Raw genomic sequence first — 20135 nt, 5'->3', positions numbered from 1 at the left:
TATATATATATTTTTTTTTTTTTAAAGAGGCGTTGGTGGAATAACTTCCAGTAAATGGGCACGGAGCATATCATCCAAGCTTCTCTTCCCTCCGCCCGCCCTTCTTGCAAGCAAATAGACACGCTTTCTTTTTCAGGGACTACAGCCGACACCTGGGAGCCACCGAGCGTGACGTGATTGGGAATCAGAGAATGCGATGGAGCCTTGCTTTGCTGCTTCCCAGCTGGGTGGCGCTGGGCAAATCACTTTGCCTCTCTGAGCCCAGGGTTCCTCATCGGTAACATGGCAACTGTACCCCTTGGTCCTCACAGCGTTGTTGCATCCGTTCAAGAGAGAGGGCGGGCCTCTTTCAGGGCAATAGCCATCAAAAGGGGTTTGTTGCCCTAGCCCAGTGGTCGGCAAACTGCGGCTCGCGAGACACATGCGAATCGAACCCAGGACCCTTCAGTCCAAAGGCCAACACTGTATCCACTGAGCCAAACCGGCTAGGCCAGTGGTCGGCAAACTGCGGCTCGCGAGCCACATGCGGCTCGAGAGCCGCGGTTTGCCGCTCTGTTGGCTAATGAGTTTGCCGACCACTGGGATAGGGGCTTAATCACAAGGAACAACAACAGCCTGTGATTATTGGAATCCAGAGTCTAGGTCAGTGGTCGGCAAACTCATTAGTCAACAGAGCGGGCCCGCGAGCCACAGTTTGCCGACCACTGGCCTAGCCGGTTTGGCTCAGTGGATAGACTCGTGTTGGCCTTCGGACTGAAGGGTCCTGGGTTCGATTCCGGTCAAGGGCACATGCCAGGGTTGCTGGCTCGATCCCCAGTGGGAGGCATGCAGGAGACAGCCGATAATCAGTGATTCTCATCATTGATGTTTCTATCTCTCCCTCTCCTTCTCCCTTCCTCTCTGAAATCAATAAAAATAAAAAATTAAAAATAAAAAGGGTTTGTGTCCCTAACCGGTGTGGCTCAGTGGATAGAGCGTCGGCCTGCGGACTGAAGGGTCCCAGGTTCGATTCCGATCAAGGGCATGTACCTTGGTTGCGGGCACATCCCCAGTGGGAGGTGTGCAGGAGGCAGCTGATGGATGTTTCTAACTCTCTATCCCTCTCTCTCCCTCTCTGTGAAAAATCAATAAAATATATATATATTTTAAAAAGAGGTGTTTTTGTGGGAATTGTCTAGTCAGGTTGGCGCTTCTATTTCTCACCTGTGGGAGGAGGGACTCCCAGAACTGAAAACTCAGGTCCTCAGCAGAAATTCTGGCTTTTCTACCTGGACGGCTTGGAATGCACGTGAACAGAGGTTAGCAATTGGAAAAGAATGTGCCAGAGCAGGCTCTGCACACAAGGCCGGCCTGTTCACAGGCGTGTGGAATCGCAGGTGGGAAGAAGGAGTCCTTGTGTAAAAGCAATTGTGTGTGGTTTGGAGAGGTTTCGATTTCTCCTACCAACGCGGGAGAAACGGGGAGGTGCAGACGGGGGGAGTCTTCCAGAGGCCTGTCTCTGCTCTAAAACTGCACCATTTCTGGATTCCTGGTCACACACCCTGACCCCTCTTTCCCGTGACTGAGGCCCTTACCCGGACATGTCCGATATAAACGAAGGGCGGGGAGGTGACCTTTGAGTCACAGCTGTAAACGGACAACCAGTGGGTCCGGGCTGCCTGCCACTCCTTGAGCCAATTCAGCAGAGACGGGGTTGAATCCTATGTGAGCATTTATTCCAATCTTGCTGGTGGCGGGGGAGGGGTGATCCGCAAAAATCTGCTCTGCAACCCCCCCTAAGCCAGCTGCTTACACACGGAGTGGCCAGATGATGATGATCTCTGAACGCATAATAATCTGGCCACTGTGTGTGTGTGTGTACATATTTATATATATCAGAGGCCCGGTGTATGAATTCGTGCATGGGTAGGATCTGGCCAGCCTGGCCAGGGGGAGGGGACATGGGCGGTCGGCCGGCCTGCCTGCTGGTCGAACTCCTGGTCGAGGGGACCATTTGCATATTAGCCTTTTATTCTATAGGATAGACACTGAGTGGCCAGATGATTACGCGTTCAGAGATCATCATCTGGCCACTCGGTGTATAGGGTAGAAGGACAAAGATGACTTCATGGGGAAGTAGGAATGACAGGCTTGGGGAACTAAGGAGTGCAGGCTGGAGTGGGACTCTATGGACTGGGCAACAAGACGGTTAAATCTTCCCACCATGATAGGCAGTTCTTGAATAGGAATGGGCTGTGGGACCCTGGGCAAAGGTACTGCACTGAGCAGTGAACTCATCTGCGAGGTGGCGCTAAGGCGGCAAGAGTGGCTGTCCCCCGGTGAGAAAGAACACGTGGGCTGACCCCCAAGAGGCACGAGGCGGTGATGTCATTTGCTTAAAAGCCACAGAAATCGCCCTGGCCTTTGTCACAGTAAGTCTCCGGACACAGTAAGCCCTTTAAATGGTGTCCAGTCTAGCCCTGCCCGGTGTGGCTCGGTGGATAGAGCGTCGACCTGTGGACTGAAGGGTCCCGGGTTCAATTCCCACCAAGGGTACATGCCCGGGTTGCGGGCTCGATCCCCAGTGGGGGCGTGCAGGAGGAAGCTGATCCATGATTCTCTCTCATCATGGATGTTTCTATCTCCCCCTCTCCTTCTCCCTTCCTCTCTGAAATCAATAAAAATTTTTTAAAAATAATAATAATAAAAAATAAATGGTGTCAAGTGTGGGGGGGCCCCTCAGGAGTCAACTGCACTGACCCTTCCTTCTTCACGAGGGACCGGAGAAGGGCCTGCCCTGGGTTGCGCCCACAGGTCAGGGCTCCCCCCGCCGCATGGCCAGGGGCGCCAGGTCCCCCAACTTGTCCCCCTGCACCTCTCGAAAGTGTGTACACCAGCCCCGCAGACACCCCCGCCCGGAAGTGCCGGGTTCGCCCCGCCCACTCCTGCGCAGAGCCGGCGCCGGACCTGCCAGCAGCGCCCTCTTCCGGCGGTCGACTCCCCAGGCGGAGCCCTCCTTCCGCCCCGACCTCAGACCACGCCCCACCCTAAGGCCACGCCCATATCGTGATCCGCGCCAGAGGCCACGCCCCGCGTCCGACCCCGCCCCTCATTTGACCTCGTCTGTCCTCAGACCGTGCCCCGCCCTGAGGCCACGCCCCGCGACAGACCCCGCCCTGCAGTTTGACCCCTCCCACTCGCCAGCAGGCTCCGCCCCTTCGCCGGACTCCACCCGCCCTCCGGCCACGCCCTGCTGCTAAGCCCCGCCCCTCCCGCCACCTGGCCCCGCCCGTCCTCCAGACACGCCCCGCCCCTCGGCCGGCCACGCCCCTCCAGGGGACGGCGCGGCGGGATGCGCCAGGAGCCGGGCGGCCGCGGAGGGAGGCGGCGCCCGGTGGCCGCGCACCATGGGGAACAAGCAGACCATCTTCACGGAGGAGCAGCTGGACAACTACCAGGTGAGCCCGCGCCGCTGCCCTCGCCTGCCCGTCGCCGCCGGTCCCCTCCGGTCCCCCCCCCCCCCGCCCCGGCCTCTGCCTTCGCCCCAGGCGTGACCTTGGAAGGGCCGGGACTCCTCGGAGCCTCCAAAGTGGAGCCGAGCGGGGTCCTGCCTGGGTGGGGAGGCAGGGACAGCGGCCCCCCGATGGAGGTGGTGCGTTGGGGAGTCTTGCTTCTCCTGGGGCCCTTCCCCTGGCCCAGCGTGGAAATGATGGAGCGAGAAGGCCAGGCAGGTGCCAGCCTGCCAGGGTCCCCCCCCTGTCGGCCCCTTAGACCTTCAGGTCCCCTCCCTCGGGGGCTGGGGGCGCCCCAGGACCCTCCCACCCATGCAAAACCTGCCCATGCTGCAGATGCCCATGCTCTGGGGTGCCTCCCCCTCCAGGGGCCTCCTCCCGACCTGACTGGGGTGTCACCTGCGTGCCCTGAGCTGTGGGGACATGACGCCAGCAGGGTCTCCACCGCCGCCAGCCCTCATCGTCGGGAATATGTATTTCCGTGTGGGGCTTGGGGGTTTGAAATGTGGGTCCTCTGCCTGGGGCGGCCCTGGCCCCTCCTCCCGGGAGCCCCCCCGTGTGAAGAACAGATTTCCCAGCTCCCCCCTCCCCCAGGCCCTGACAAGGAATGGGGGACCCACATTCATGCAGCACCTGCTGTGTCCCAGGCCTTTGATCACAGTCTGGTGGGTGACTGGGCCCATGTCACAGATGGGTAAACTGAGGCTGCGGAGCCATTCAGGGACCCTGCCTGGTGGGGCTCCCACGGGATGGGAATCACTCTTTTTGTTGGGGGTGGGGGCTGTGGGTGGTCCTTCTGGAATGACACACCTCGCCTCTAGTGGGGGCACCCGTGGGAGTGGGAGGCCTGTGGGGAAGGCGTTCCGGGTGGAGGGTGCTTAGACGTGGCACCGATGGGCACCGGTGAGCAGGCAGGCCATGCTGAGGGGTGAAGAGTGGCCCCGTGGGTGGGGGGGGGGGCGGGGGAGAGCCCGGGTTCCCGCTCAGACCGGCCTGGCGTTGGGTTACCCTTTGGAGCCAGTCCCTGTGTTGGCTGGACCCCGCCGACCCGAGAAATGAGAGCCGGGAAACCTGAGCCTCCCGTGTCCCTCCCTCGGACTCTCCAGCCGGCCACGGGCCAGCCAGGGGGTCCCTGGGTGACCCCACATTGTAGCCGCTCCCTCCACAAGTGGGGGTCACTGTGAGGGTTTCCTGTCCCCCTCCCAGTCCCCCGGTGCCCGTGATCCCTCAGGTTCAGGCTTCTTTCCAAATCCAGCCCCAGACCCCTCACACCCTACAGCAGCGGTCGGCAAACTCATCCGTCCACGGAGCCCAATATCGACAGGACAACGACGGACATGTCTTTGGAGAGCCACATTTTTTTAAAACTTAAACTTCTTCTAACGCCACTTCTTCAGAATAGACTCGCCCCAGGCCGTGGTATTTTGTGGAAGAGCCACACTCAAGGGGCCAAAGAGCCGCATGGGGCTCGCGAGCCGCCGTTTGCCCACCACGGCTCTAAAACATGGCTGGCCCGGCCGGCGTGGCTCAGGGGTTGAGCGTCGAATTACGAACCAGGAGGTCACAGTTCGATTCCCGGTCAAAGGCACAGGCCGGGGTTGTGGGCTGGATCCCCGGTGGGGGGCGTGCAGGAGGCAGCCGATCCATGGCTCTCTCTCATCATGGATGTTTCTCTCTCTCTCCCTCTCCCTTCGTCTCTGAGATCAATAAAAAAAATACATGTTTTAAAAAGGACTTTAAAATAAATGAATGAATGAATGAAATCTTGCTGGCTGCCTCCCCCAGACCCCAGGCTTGCCGACCATGGGGGTTCCACCTCTGATGTCCGGCCACCACCCGTTCTGGGAAGAAAAAGTCTTGTAACTCAGCTCCCGCCCCCCCGTCCCCCTCCCCGGGGATCCCTGCTCTGTGACCCCGGCCCGGGCCCTGGCCAGGCCTCCCAAGTCTCATGAAGCTAAAAGGCTACCTCCCTACTCCCTTGCCCACCCCTCCCGGCGGCCCCTCCAGCCTCCCACCCCGTCTGCCACAATCCCTTCCTTTTCTCACCCGCCCCTTCCTACCTGCCCCTTCTCTCCCTTCTTTCTCTTCCTTTTTTTTTTTTTTTTAATATATATTTTTATTGATTTCAGAGAGAAAGGGAGAGGGAGAGAGAGATAGAAGCATCCGTGATGAGAGAGAATCATGGATCGGCTGCCTCCTGCACGCCCCCACACTGGGGATCGAGCCCGCCACCCGGGCATCGAACCGTGACCTCCTGGTTCCTAGGTGGACGCTCAGCCCCTGAGCCACGCCGGCCGGGTCTCCTTTCTCGTCCTTTCAACAGAAACCATAAGCATCACCACGCCCCCGGCTTTTTCCCTGGACAAGGAGTGGCTGTTTGCGGAACCTCCCTTTTCCCATCTGTAACTGGGGAGACAGTGCCTGCCCCCACAGGCTGCGGGGGGTGGGGGGGGGAGGGGTGGGGGGAGGGGGGCAGGGATTAAGCAACATTGGATATTCAGATGCCCCTCCGACCAGGCCCCTGGTGATCACGGACAGTGTGGCCTGCTCCTCCGCTTGGGCCGCACTTAGCAAGCACCTGGGTGGCTTTTAAAACCGCTGTCGCCCCGGCCGGTGTGGCTCAGTGGATAGAGCGTCGGCCTGCGGACCGAAGGGTCCCGGGTTCGATTCCGGTCAAGGACACAGACCTCAGTGGCAGGCTCCTCCCCGGCCCGGGCCCTGGTTGGGGCGTGTGCAGGAGGCAACCCATCGATGTGTCTCTCTCCCATCGATGTTTCTCTCTGCCTCTCCCTCTCTCTCTTCCATTCTCTCTAAGAATCAATGGGAAAATATCCTCGGTGAGGATTAACAAAAAAAAAAAAAATTAAGAAAATAGTGGATGTGCCCTAACCGGTGTGGCTCAGTGGATAGAGCGTCGGCCTGTGGACTGAAGGTCCCGGGTTCGATTCCGGTCAAGGGCATGGACCTTGGTTGCGGGCACATCCCCAGTGGGAGGTGTGCAGGAGGCAGCTGATCGACGTTTCTCTCTCATCGATGTTTCTAGCTCTCTATCCCTCTCCCTTCCTCTCTGTAAAAAAAAGCAATAAAATATATTTTTTTAAAAAAGAAAATAGTGGGTGCCCTTCTCCTGTCCAGTTGCCACCAGTTCCTCCCTGTCACCTTCCCAGTGTGACCTTGTGGATTCCTGTGGTTTCAGCTGCCCCTCAGACACCCAGCTTGCCCCTCAGACACCCAGCTGCCCCTCAGACACCCAGCTTGCCCCTCAGACACCCAGCTTGCCCCTCAGACACCCAGCTGCCCCTCAGACACCCAGCTGCCCCTCAGACACCCAGCTGCCCCTCAGACACCCAGCTTGCCCCTCAGACACCCAGCTTGCCCCTCAGACACCCAGCTTGCCCCTCAGACACCCAGCTCCCCCAGGCTCCCTGCTCAGGGGCTGCGCTGTGGGGGTGGCCCCATTCGTCCCCACGCCTGAGCTGTGTCCCAGCCGCTGCCCCTCCGATCCCACAGGGCGCCCCTCCGGCCCCTCAGACCCGCGGCACCCCCCTCCGCCCCTCCACGCTCTCCCGCACAGCCCTCGTCCTGCACGCAGGCCCCTGGGTCAGGAGGAGGTCCGCGGACCCGCTAGGCTGCGAGCCCCAGTGGGCTGGGGGGTCTGACTCTTCGGGCCCCAGCGCTGTCCGGGCCGTCGTGGTGGGGGTGGGGGTCCTGAGGAAGGGGATGCCAGGAATACTCAATTGACCGTGTGTGTGTTTTCTCTACAGGACTGCACCTTCTTCAATAAGAAGGACATCCTCAAGTGAGTGTGGCTTCCGCTCACCCCTCGGACCCGGGACCGAGGGGGGCAGGGCCTGGGACCCCGTGTGGGCTGGTCGGTCACACAGCCTGAGCCCTGAGCCGCGCGGGGGAGGGCCTGTCACTGTCGGAAGCCAAGTGTGGCGTGAACCCAAGAACTTCCCACCCCGGCCCTGGCCGGTGTGGCCTGCGGACAGAAGGGTCCCGGGTTCGATTCCGGTCAAAGGGCACATGTCCGGGTTGTGGGCTCGATCCCGCTTTCTGTGGGGGTGGGGAGGCTGGGCCTAGAACAGGAGAGATGAAGGGGAGGGAGCCTCAGAGCCCCGGGACCAGACGGCGAGCGGGAGGCACCGAATGCCAGGAAACCCGGCCCCGGCGGGAGGGATCGGGTGGCACGCGGTGCCGCAGGGGCCCAGGAAGGATCACGTTCCCTGGAGGCGGGCACGGGCCCCCCACGTCCACCTCCTCGGAAGGCAGGGCGGGGGCCAAGGCCTTGGCATTGTCTCCTGGGCTCTGCTCCCGTCTCCCAGCTCGGGGCCTTGGGTGAGATCTGAGCCTCCGATGCTTCGGGGACCAGGCCCGGCCGCGTGGCTCCGTGGCTGAGCGTCGACCTAGGAACCAGGAGGTCAGGGTTCGATTCCGGTCAGGGCACAGGCCCGGGTGGCAGGCTCCATCCCCAGTGGGGGGCGTGCAGGAGGCAGCCGATCAGTGATTCTCATCATTGATGTTTCTATCTCTCTCTCTCCCTCTCCCTTCTTCTCTGACATCAATAAAAATGTATTTAAAAAATAAAATAAAATGGGGACCGTGATCCACCCTCAGAGCATTGCTGAGAGGCAGGAACAGCTGGGTGTGGAGTTTGATAAATGGGTCCCAGACCCAGAGGCCTCAGACCTGCTCCCAGGGGCCACTCAGGGCTGCCACCCCTCCTGCCTCCCTCCACCCTCCCACCCCCTCCCACCCCCCTCCACCTCCACCCCCTCTCACCACCCTCCTCCTCCACCCCCCTCACCACCCTCCTCCTCCACCCCCTCTCACCACCCTCCCACCCCCTCCTGCCTCCCTCCACCCTCACCCCCTCCCACCCTCCTCCTCCTCCTGCCTCCCTCCACCCCCTCCTCCTCCACCCCCTCTCACCACCCTCCTCCTCCACCCTCAACCGCCTCCCTCCACCCCCACCCACCACCCTCCACCCTCACCCCCTCCCACCCCCTCCACCCTCACCCCCTCCCGCCTCCCACTTCCCTCCACCTGCACCCCCTCTCACCACCCTCCCACCTCCTCCTGCCTCCCTCCACCCCCTCCCACCTCCCTCGGCCCCACCCACCTTTCTGTTTGTGCACGTAACCAAGGTACATGCCCTTGACCGGAATCGAACCAGGGACATGCCCAGGTTGTTATTTTATTTTTTCAATCCTCGCCGAGGATTATTTTCCCATTGATTTTTAGAGAGAGTGGAAGAGAGAGGGAAAGAGAGAAACATCGATGGGAGAGAGACACAGCGATGGGTTGCCTCCTGCACGCGCCCCGTCCAACCAGGGCCCGGGCCGGGGAGGAGCCTGCCACCAAGGTCCGTGCCCTTGACCAGAATCGAACCCGGGACCCTTCCGTCCGCAGGCTGACGCTCTATCCCAGCGGTCGGCAAACTCATTCGTCCCCAGAGCCAAATATCAACAGGACAACGATTGACATTTCTTTGGAGAGCCACATTTTTTAAACTTAAACTTCTTCTAACGCCATTTCTTCAAAATAGCCTCGCCCAGGCCGTGGTATTTTGTGGAAGAGCCACACTCAAGGGGCCAAAGAGCCGCATTTGGCTCGCGAGCCGCGGTTTGCCGACCACGGCTCTATCCACTGAGCAACACCGGCCAGGGCTATTTTTATTTTATTTTATTTTTGTTTTATTTTTTTAAATATATCTTTATCGATCTCAGAGAGGAAGGGAGAGGGAAAGAGAGAGAGAAACATCCATGATGAGAGAGAATCATGGATCGGCTGCCTCCTGCACGCCCCCCACTGGGGACCGAGCCCGCTACCCAGGCATGTGCCCTTGACCGGAATCGAACCCGGGACCCTTCAGTCCGTAGGCTGATGCTCTATCCACTGAGCCACACAGGCCAGGGCTATTTTTATTTTTTTAAATACACCTCCCTCCCACCTCCCTCCACTCCTCCCAGCCTCCCTCCACCCCTCCCAGCCTCCCTCCACCCCCTCCCAGCCTCCCTCCACCCTCTCCCGCCTCCCTCCACCCCTCCACCCCCACCCACCACCCTCCACCCCCTCCCAGCCTCCCTCCACCCCCTCCTACCTCCCTCCCCCCCTCCCAGCCTCCCTCCACCCCTCCCACCCGACCCAGAGGGGGTCTGAGCTGCACTGAGCACTGACCAGGCGGCAGGAAGGAAAGGTGAGCTGCAGGTTTCCTTTGCAGCCTGGGGCCCAGCTCAGTGATCCTGCGTCAGGCCCCCAGATAACCATCATCGGCCGGCTCCCCCCTCCCCTCCCCCACCCCACCGCCAGCTGGATCTGGTTGCTCCCTGGCCACAGCCCTTCCTCCCCCACTGACCCCAAGTGGGCAGCCCCCCATCAAGCCACCTTTGTTCCTATAGGCCAGAGCTCAGCGCCCCCCAGTGAGGCTGCACCCCATCATCAGCCGGCACACACAGGGCCCCCCACTCCCACCCCGGCAAGCAGCCCGGGGTCTTTGCCTGGGGGTGACTTTATCGTCGCTTATGTTTTCCAAACTTTTCATTTTTAAAATTTTATCTTTTTGCCCTGGCCGGTGTGGCTCAGTGGATAGAGCATGGGCCTGCGGACTGAAGGGTCCCGGGTTCGATTCCGGTCAAGGGCATGTACCTTGGTTGCGGGCACATCCCCAGTGGGAGGTGTGCAGGAGGCAGCTGATGGATGTTTCTCTCTCATCGATGTTTCTAACTCTCTATCCCTCTCCCTTCCTCTCTGTAAAAAATCAATAAAATATTTTTTAAAAATTTTTATCTTTTATTGTTGAAAGTATTACAGATGTCACACACGCACACACCCCTTTTTTTTTCAAATCCTCCACCGAGGATATTTTCCCATTGATTTTTTTTTTATAATATATTTTATTGGTTTTTTACAGAGAGGAAGAGAGAGGGAGAGAGAGTTAGAAACACGATGAGAGAGAAACATCCATCAGCTGCCTCCTGCACACCTCCCACTGGGGATGTGCCCGCAACCAAGGTACACACCCCCGACCGGAATCGAACCCGGGACCCTTCCGTCCGCAGGCCGACGCTCTATCCACTGAGCCACACCGGTCAGGCGAGGGATAGACTTTTAAAGCTTTTGAGTTTCTATTGCGAAACCACCGGGGGCCCGTGCGGGGCCTGGGGACTGGGTCCCCCCCCTGCAGCGCCCCCTCTCCCCTCCCCCCCGCAGGCTGCACGCACGGTTCTACGAGCTGGCCCCCAACCTGGTGCCCATGGACTACAGGAAGAGCCCCATCGTCCACGTGCCCATGAGCCTCATCATCCAGATGCCGGAGCTCCGGGTAGGTGGGGGGGCCGCTGCCTCGGGTGGAGCAGGGGGAGCATCAGGGGGGCGGGCGGGCGGGAGGGGGGACAGGGTAGGTGAGGGGGGGCCGCTGCCTCAGGTGGAGCAGGGGAGCATCAGGGGGGCGGGCGGGAGGGGGGGGGACAGGGTAGGTGAGGGGGGCCGCTGCCTCGGGTGGAGCAGGGGGAGCATCAGGGGGGCGGGCGGGAGGGGGGGGGACAGGGTAGGTGAGGGGGGCCGCTGCCTCGGGTGGAGCAGGGGGAGCATGGGGGGGGCGGGCGGGCGGCGGGGGGACAGGGTAGGTGAGGGGGGCCGCTGCCTCGGGTGGAGCAGGGGGAGCATCGGGGGGGCAGGGGGGGGACAGGGTAGGTGAGGGGGGGCCGCTGCCTCGGGTGGAGCAGGGGGAGCATCGGGGGGGGCGGGCGGGCGGGGGGGGGGGACAGGGTAGGTGAGGGGGGCCGCTGCCTCGGGTGGAGCAGGGGGAGCATCAGGGGGGCGGGCGGGCGGGGGGACAGGGTAGGTGAGGGGGGCCGCTGCCTCGGGTGGAGCAGGGGGAGCATCAGGGGGGCGGGCGGGTGAGAGGGGGACAGGTAGGTGAGGGGGGCCGCTGCCTCGGGTGGAGCAGGGGGAGCATCAGGGGGGCGGGCGGGCGGGGGGACAGGGTAGGTGAGGGGGGCCGCTGCCTCGGGTGGAGCAGGGGGAGCATCAGGGGGGCGGGCGGGTGAGAGGGGGACAGGTAGGTGAGGGGGGCCGCTGCCTCGGGTGGAGCAGGGGAAGCATCAGGGGGGCGGGCGGGCGGGGGGGGGGGACAGGGTAGGTGAAGGGGGCCGTTGCCTCGGGTGGAGCAGGGGAAGCATGGGGGGGCAGCAGGAAGGGGGGACAGGCGGGCTGGGCACAGGGACCCTGCCCCTCTGGGGGGCTCCACGCGTCGCCTCCCTCTGCCTCAGTTTCCTCACTGCCCTGCGAGTCAGCGAGCCGCGTGGGGGGCTCCGGAAGGCTGCTCGGGGCCGCACTCACCCGCCCGCCCCTGCGTTCCGTGGCCGGTCGGCCGTGCTTGACAGCCCTTCCGTCTGCTTTTTCGTTTTATTTTTATTTTATTTTATTTTTTTAATCCTCCCCTAATGATATTTTTCCATTGATTTTTTATTTTTTTAATATATTTTATTGATATTTTACAGAGAGGAAGGAGAGGGATAGAGAGTTAGAAACATCGATGAGAGAGAAACATCCATCCGCTGCCTCCTGCACACCCCCCACTGGGGATGTGCCCGCAACCAAGGTCCATGCCCTTGACCAGAATCGAACCCGGGACCCTTCAGTCCGCAGGCCGACGCTCTATCCACTGAGCCACACCGACCAGGGCTATTTTTTAAATATATTTAAATTGATCTCAGAGAGGAAGGGAGAGGGAGCGAGAGAGAAACATCCATGAGGAGAGAGCATCATCGATCGGCTGCCTCCTGCACGCCCCCCTCCTGGGGATCCAGCCCGCCACCCGGGCCTGTGCCCTTGACCGGGAATCGAACCCTGACCTCCTGGTTCCTAGGTCGACGCTCCCCCCCCCCCCCCCCGCCCGAGCCACGCCGGCCGGGCCGCGTCTGCTTTTTTCCATACTTTTTCTCTCTCCCCTCCTCGTCTGGCTGCGGCCTCTCGCTGCATGGTCCTCCGACGCGTCACTTCCAGGTTTTTAACTTCCAAGGAAGCCCCACGTGGGGATGGATCGTGTGAAAACGCCCGCTCGGGTTCAGGAGGTCGGTCGGGGAGCCCCACGGGTGTGGTTCCTGTTTGTTTCTTTTTGTTCATCCTCGTCCGAGGGTGTTTTTTCCATCGATTTTTTTTTCTTCCTTTATTTTTTTTTATTATTATTATTTTTTACATTTTTTTAAATTAAGGTGTTATATGTGTACATATCTTACCATTGCCCCCCCACCCCACTCCCATACATGCCCTCGCCCCCCAATGTTTTGCATCCGTTGGTTACTTTTCTATGCATGCATACAAGTCCTTCGGTTGATCTCTTATTTCCCCCGCCTCTCCCTAACCTTCCCGCTGTAATTGGATAGTCTGTTTGATGCTTTACTGCCTCTGTATCTATCTTTTTGTTCATCAGTTTATAATGTTTTTCATTATCCCCAAATGAGTGGGATCATGTGGTATTTTTCTTTCATTGACTGGCTTATTTCACTCAGCATCATGTTCTCCAGTTCCATCCAGGTGCCTACAAATGGTAATAATTCCTTTTTTTTTATGGCAGCATAGTATTCCATTGTGTAGATGTACCATAGTTTTCTGATCCAGTCATCTGCTGACGGGCACCTAGGCTGTTTCCAAATCTTAGCTGTTGTACATTGTGCTGCTGTGAACATAGGGGTGCATATATCCTTTCTGATGGGTGTTTCTAGTTTCTTAGGTCCATCGATTTTAAAAAAAAATATATTTTATTGATTGTTTACAGAGAGAAAGGGAGAGGCATAGAGAGTTAGAAACATCGATGAGAGAGAAACATCGATCAGCTGCCTCCTGCACACCCACCACTGGGGATGTGCCCACAACCAAGGTACATGCCCTTAACCGGAATCGAACCCGGGACCCTTCAGTCCGCAGGCCGACGCTCTATCCACTGAGTCAAACCGGTTTCGGCAGGTCCATCGATTTTTTTAGAGAGAGCAGAAGGGAGGGTGAGAGACAGAAAGAGGGAGGCAGGCAGACAGACACACACACGCACACACACACACACATACACACACATTGATTAGTTGCCTCCCGCACGTGCCCCGGCGGGGCTGGGAGATCAAGCCCGCAGCCCAGATACGTGGCCTCAGGCCTGAGGGCCAACTTTCTAACCACCTAGCCACCCGGTCAGGGCCAAGGTTGCGTTTTCCTAACCAGCTCCGGGGCGGGGCCGATGCCTCTGGTCCTCAGACCACGTCTGTGTTTGACATAAAAGTGTCACCCAGCCCCGGCCCGTGTGGCTCCGTGGATAGAGCGTCGGCCCGCGGACGGAAGGGTCCCGGGTTCGATTCCGGTCAAGGGCACATCCCTCGGTAGCAGGTTCGATCCCGGGCCCTGGTCGGGGGCTGTGTGGGAGGCGACCCATCGATGTTTCTCTCTCTCTCTCTGTTTCTTCCACTCTCTAAAAAAATTAATCAATGGCTCTAGCCGGTGTGGCTCAGTGGATAGAGCATCGGCCTGCGGACGGAAGGGTCCCAGGTTCGATTCCGGTCAAGGGCATGTACCTTGGTTGCGGGCACATCCCCAGTGGGGGGCATGCAGGAGGCAGCTGATCGATGTTTCTCTCTCATTGATGTTTCTAACTCTCTCTCCCTCTCCCTTCCTCTCTGTAAAAATCAATAAAATATATTTTTTAAATAAATAAATAAAATAAAAAATCAGTGGAAACATATCCTACCCGGCTGGCATGCCTCCGTAATTGAGCGTCCACCTAGGAATCAGGAGGTCAGGGTTCGATTCCCGATCAGGGCACTGGCCCGGGTTGTGGGCTCCGTCCCCAGGAGGGGGCGTGCAGGAGGCAGCCGATCCATGATTTCTTCTCATCCTGGATGTTTCTCTCTCTCTCTCTCTCTCTCTCTCCCTCTCCCTCTCCCTTCCTCTCTGAAATCAATAAAATTCTATTAAAAGCTTCATTTAAAACAGAAAAGGAGCCCTGACCGGTGTGGTTCAGTGGATAGTGCATCGGCCTGAGGACTGAAGGGTCCCGGGTTCGATTCCGGTCAAGGGCATGTACCTTGGTTGCGGACACATCCCCAGTGGGGGGCGTGCAGGAGGCAGCTGATGGATGTTTCTAACTCTTCATCCCTCTCCCTTCCTCTCTGTAAAAAATCAATAAAATACATTTTTAAAAAAAACCACAGAAAACAGAAAAGAAAAATACCCTCCCGTGAGGATTAAGAAAACAGCAAAAAAAAAAGTTTCATCCGTGTTTCCTTCACCCCGAAGTGCCCTCCACCCATGAGACTCCCTGGGGCCCAGGGTCTTGTCAAACAGCCCCTCACAGGGGGACACGCGACGGGGGGTCACCCCACGGCATCCCCTCGGGGCCTGTGACCTCATACCCGAGGGACCGTGAGGCCGTCGCGGCCCTGGACAGTCGCCCGGCCTGGCTGGAGCGGGCACGGAGCCCGGGGTCGGGGTCACTGGAGGAGGCCACTCGGGCGGGAGCCACGAGGTTGTCCCTGAGTGGCCGGGGCCGGAGGAAGGACTCGGCGGCCCCTGCGCCGGCGGGGAGCGGTCCAGCGGCCGGGCGATGGCCGGACCGGGCCTGACCGGCTCCCTGGTCTTCCTGCTCGGCCCGTCCACTGCCCCTTCGCTGCCTCCCGGGCCCGGCCGGGCTGAGCGGACGGCTGCCCACGCTCGAGGGTGTCGTCCCCCCCCCACACGTCACGGCAGGAGGCTCCCCCCACCCCCACCCCCCACCCCCGCGGGCTCCACGGCTCAGGGCCTGCTCCCTGCCTGCCCCGGCCTCGCCCGCCCAGCGCCTCCTCCAGGGAGCACCTGGGGCAAGTGCCCTGACCGCTCTGTTCGCCTCTGCTCACCCCTTTTTGTCTGTTTTTTGTTTTTCGGGGTTTTATTTGGTTCATCCTCACCCAACGGTATTTATTCCCGTTGATTTTGTAAAAATATATATACACACCGAGTGGCCAGATGATGATGATCTCTGAACACATAATCATCTGGCCACTCCGTGTCCATCCTATAGAATAAAAGGCTAATATGCAAATGGTCCCCTCGACCAGGAGTTCGACCAGCAGGCAGGCCGGCCAACCGCCCATGTCCCCTCCCCCTGGCCAGGCTGGCCGGACCCCACCCATGCACGAATTCATGCACCGGGCCTCTAATGTATGTATATATATATATACTGAGTGGCCAGATTATTATGCATTCAGAGATCATCATCATCTGGCCACTCTGTATATTTTTTTTATTGATTTTAGAGAGGAAGGGAGTGAGAGAGAGAAACATCAATGATGAGAGAGAACCACGGATCGGCTGCCTCCTGCACGCCTCACACTAGGGATCGAGCCCACAACCCAGGCAGGTGCCCTGACCGGGAATCGAACCCTGACCTCCTGGTTTGTAGGTCGATGCTCAACCACTGAGTCACACCGGCCAGGCTCCATTCATTCTTTTTTTTTTTTTTAATTTCTTTATTGATTAAGGTGTTACATGTGTGTTCTTATCCCCCCGTTACCCCCCATCCCCCCCACTCATGCCCTCACCGCCCCCCCACCCCGTGTCCGTGTCCATTGGTTGGGCTTATATGTGTGCATACAAGTCCTTTGGTTGATCTCTCCCTCATTCTTTTTTTTGTTTTTTTTTTGGTTAATCCTCACCCAAGGATATTTTTCCATTGATTTTTTAGAGAGAGTGGAAGGGAGGGGGAGAGAGAGAAACATTGATGTGAGAGAGACACATCTATTGGTTACTTCCCAGACTCCCACACCTGGGGATTGAGCCCCCAACCCGGGCGTGTGCCCTTGACTGGGAGTCGAACCCACGACCCTTCGGTGTGCAGGCCGACGCTCTAACCGCTGAGCCACACGGGGCAGGGCGCCCTGTGCTCACCCGAATGCCACCACGTGACGGGACGTCATGGAGGCTCGGCCAGGCACCGGCCTGGTGCACCTGCCACGCTCTAGCCACGCTGCCTGGACTGAGGCCCGGGGGTGATGGGGAGACCGAGGCCCAGGGGGTGATGGTTAGACCGAGGCCCGGGGGGTGATGGGAGAGTGAAGCCTGGGGGTGGTGGGAGAGTGAGGCCTGGGGGTGCTGGGGAGACTGAGGCCTGGGGGTGCTGGATAGAGTGAGGTCTGGGGGTGATGGGAGAGTGAGGCCTGGGGGTGATGGGGAGAGTGAGGTCTGGGGGTGATGGGAGAGTGAGGTCTGGGGGTGATGGGAGAGTGAGGCCTGGGGGGGGTGATGGGGAGAGTGAGGCCTGGGGGTGATGGGGAGAGTGAGGCCTGGGGGTGATGGGAGAGTGAGGCCTGGGGGTGATGGGAGTGTGAGGCCTGGGGGTGATGGGAGAGTGAGGCCTGGGGGTGATGGGGAGAGTGAGGCCTGGGGGGGTGATGGGGAGAGTGAGGCCTGGGGGTGATGGGGAGAGTGAGGTCTGGGGGTGATGGGAGAGTGAGGCCTGGGGTGATGGGGAGACCGAGGCCCTTGGGGCTCAGCCACCCTCCAGGGTCCCGTGGGCTGTGAGCTGTCCGGCCTGGGGTCCTCCCGGGCGACCCCCCCCCAGTGACACGGTGGCCCCCCCAGGAGAACCCCTTCAAGGAGCGGATCGTGGAGTCCTTCTCGGAGGACGGCGAGGGCAACCTCACCTTCGACGACTTCGTGGACATGTTCTCCGTGCTCTGCGAGTCGGCGCCCCGCGACCTCAAGGCCAACTACGCCTTCAAGATCTACGGTGAGGAGCCCCGGGGGCCGTGAGCTGGGGGGGGCGGTGACTCGGGGCGGGGGGGGTGGGGCGTGAGCTCCGGGGGGACCGTGAGCTCCCGGGTGGGTGGCGAGCTCCGGGGGGGGACCGTGAGCTGGGGGGGGGGCGGTGAGCCCGGGGGGAGGGGGGGGGGTGAGCTCCGGGGGGGCCGTGAGCTCCGGGGGGGCGGCGGGGCTGCCAGGGTGAGGCCGGCCCAGCCCTCCGTCCCGTCCCCGCCGGCCACCAGGGGGCGCTGTGCACCGCCCAGCCCAGGACACGGGTGCTGACCGGTGCTTCAGGGGGTCCTCAGGGGGGCGGGGAAGGGGGGCGACGCCGAGGCCCAGGGAGGGGCTGAGGCCCACAGACCCACCTGTCCCCGGCCACCTTTTATTTTTAAATTGATTTCGGAGAGGGAGGGAGAGAGAGAAACATCCATGATGAGAATCACGGATCAGCTGCCTCCCGCACGCCCCCCACTGGGCATCGGAGCCTGCAAACCGGGCAGGTGCCCCGACCGGGAACCGAACCCTGACCTCCTGGTTCCCAGGCGGACACTCCGCCACGGAGCCCCGCTGGCCGGGCTCGGGTGTGGCCGTTGGACGTGTCTCCATCGCTGTGTGTGTTTGTGGGGCTGCGGGGGGTCGCACGGGGTGTACAGAGCTGCCCGGGGGCGAGCCCCTTGGTCCCCCAACCCCCCTTTGGGGACAGGGACCCGGGGTCCCGGGCGTGTATGCGGAGAGGCCGGGGGCGGTGCTCGGCGTGGCCCGCTCTCCTCTGAGCACCCCCTCCCCCCGCACCCTGGCCCCCCCTCCCCCCCTTCCCCCCCCCCCCAGACTTCAACACGGACAACTTCATCTGCAAGGAGGACCTGGAGATGACGCTGGCCCGGCTCACCAAGTCGGAGCTGGAGGAGGACGAGGTGGTGCTGGTGTGCGACAAGGTCATCGAGGAGGCCGACCTGGACGGCGACGGCAAGCTGGGCTTCTCCGACTTCGAGGACATGATCGCCAAGGCGCCCGACTTCCTCAGGTGCGGGGGGGGGGGGGGGGGGGGGGGCGCCTCCGGGGCCCCTGGGCTGGGGCCCTGCCACTGCTCATAACCACGGTGGTGTCCGCGCCCGGCCAGTGTGTCTCAGTGGGTAGAGCGTCCGCCCGTGCCTCTCCCCCACAGCCCAGGCCTCTCCCCCCACAGCCCAGGCCTCTCCCCCCCAGCCCCTCTCCTCCAGCCCAGGCCTCTCCCCCACAGCCCAGGCCTCTCCCCCCACAGCCCAGGCCTCTCCCCCCCAGCCCCTCTCCTCCAGCCCAGGCCTCTCCCCCACAGCCCAGGCCTCTCCCCCAAGCCCAGGCCTCTCCCCCCCAACCCAGGCCTCTCCCCCACAGCCCAGGCCTCTCCCACACAGCCCAGGCCTCTCCCCCCACAGCCCAGTCCTCTCCCCCCACCAGCCCAGGCCTCTCCCCCCCCAGCCCAGTCCTCTCCCCCCAAGCCGAGGCCTCTCCCCCCCACAGCCCAGGCCTCTCCCCCCACCAGCCCAGGCCTCTCCCCCCACAGCCCAGGCCTCTCCCCCCACAACCCCAGGCCTCTCCCCCCACAGCCCAGGACCCTCCCCCCCCAGCCCAGGCCTCTCCCCCACAGCCCAGGCCTCTCCCCCCACAGCCCAGGCCTCTCCCCCCACAGCCCAGGCCTCACCCTCTCCCGCCCTCGTCTCTCTCTCTCCAGCACCTTCCACGTGCGGATCTGAGGACACGGCCGAGGTCCGGGCCCGACGCCCACCGCCGTCCACCTCTGCTGTCTGCACAGCTCTGACCTCCCAGCTCGCAGGACGGGAGCTGCGGCCTCCGGGGCCGACCCCCACCGACATGTCCTCGGCCCTTTCAGCAAAAAACCCTCCACCGGGCAAGGGGCGGGCGGGAGGAGCCGGGGTCTCCAGGCCCCTGTGGTCCGGCCCAGCCCCCAGCCGGCCCCTCTCAGGCCCTCCCTCTGCCCCTGACCGCCCCTGTGCCTGGTCCCCCCCTCAAAATGCCCCGCACCCCCAGGGAAGGCCGGGCACCTGAGGGGGGCAGGCGGGAGGTGGGGAGGGGGGGCTGACCTGTCCACGTGTTGGAAACACACCCCCTAGCTACCCAGGGCACGAAATTTTTTAAAAATATATTTTTATTGATTTCAGAGAGAAAGGGAGGGGGAGAGAGAGAGAGAGAAACATCGATGATGGGAGAGAATCACGGATCGGCTGCCTCCTGCACGCCCCCCACTGGGGATGGAGCCCGCCACCCGGGCCTGTGCCCTGACCGGGAATCGAATCCTGACCTCCTGGTTCCTAGGTCGACGCTCAGCCACGGAGCCACGCCGGCCGGCCGGGCGAAGATGAGATTTTCACAAACTATGCAATCTTTCCCCAACCCCAGGGCTGTGCTGCCGCCCGCCCCGTCTGGTCTCCCCGCCCCCCTGCCCTTCCCGTGTGAAGCCGTGTGAACCGTGGGCCCCAGGGCCCTGTCCCGGCGTCCTCACGGGCGTGCGCTGCCCACAAGTCTGTGAACTGAGAGTAAAAGGCTGTCCCGTCCCCGTGCCGTCTGGTCTGTACGTCGCTTCCCTCCTCACCCCCCATCCTCCCTCCGTCGGCCCCTCACCTCCAGGCTGGGCCCTGCCTGCCCGCCTGAGTGGGGTTCAGCGCCTAGGTCAGCAGGAGGGGGGCGCACCCTCCCCCCATCTCCAGGGGAGCCCCACGCGGGGCGCTCGCTCGATGAGGATCGTGTCCTGTCCGTTTCCTTCCTGACGGCAGCGGTTGCCGTGGACACTGACGGGGCTCCCCGTGTGACAGGCACCGGCTCGTGGCCGTGCTCAGTCCCGACAACGCCCATTTCTTTATTTAAACACTAGAGGCCCGGCGC

The 20135-nt window shown here is 61.2% G+C and overlaps 1 protein-coding gene across 1 annotated transcript; it reads left to right on the top strand.

The window, feature by feature from the left end:
• Positions 1-3307: 3307 nt before the first annotated feature.
• On the top strand, positions 3308-19807 carry CIB2 (calcium and integrin binding family member 2). The gene is made up of 6 exons (XM_080651528.1): positions 3308-3437; positions 7256-7290; positions 10704-10815; positions 17094-17241; positions 18084-18279; positions 18967-19807. Exons 1-6 carry the CDS (start codon positions 3387-3389, stop codon positions 18986-18988), a joined length of 564 nt encoding a protein of 187 aa, XP_080507654.1. The 5' UTR covers positions 3308-3386; the 3' UTR covers positions 18989-19807.
• The last annotated feature ends 328 nt before the right edge of the window (positions 19808-20135 follow it).

The sequence above is a fragment of the Plecotus auritus genome (genome assembly GCF_963455305.1).
Source record: "Plecotus auritus genome assembly, chromosome: 15".
Classification (NCBI taxonomy): Eukaryota; Metazoa; Chordata; class Mammalia; order Chiroptera; family Vespertilionidae; genus Plecotus; species Plecotus auritus.
The sequence above is the reverse complement of the archived record's forward strand: the minus strand, read 5'-3'. Positions and strand labels throughout refer to the sequence as shown.

What these genes read in the sequence shown, in the direction of transcription:
- CIB2 (XM_080651528.1), top strand. Translation starts at nt 3,387, where the DNA reads ATGGGGAACAAGCAGACCATCTTCACGGAGGAGCAGCTGGACAACTAC. An exon ending in AGCAGCTGGACAACTACCAG is followed by an intron (nt 3,438 to 7,255) that starts GTGAGCCCGCGC and finishes TTTTCTCTACAG; the next exon opens with GACTGCACCTTCTTCAATAA. An exon ending in AATAAGAAGGACATCCTCAA is followed by an intron (nt 7,291 to 10,703) that starts GTGAGTGTGGCT and finishes TCCCCCCCGCAG; the next exon opens with GCTGCACGCACGGTTCTACG.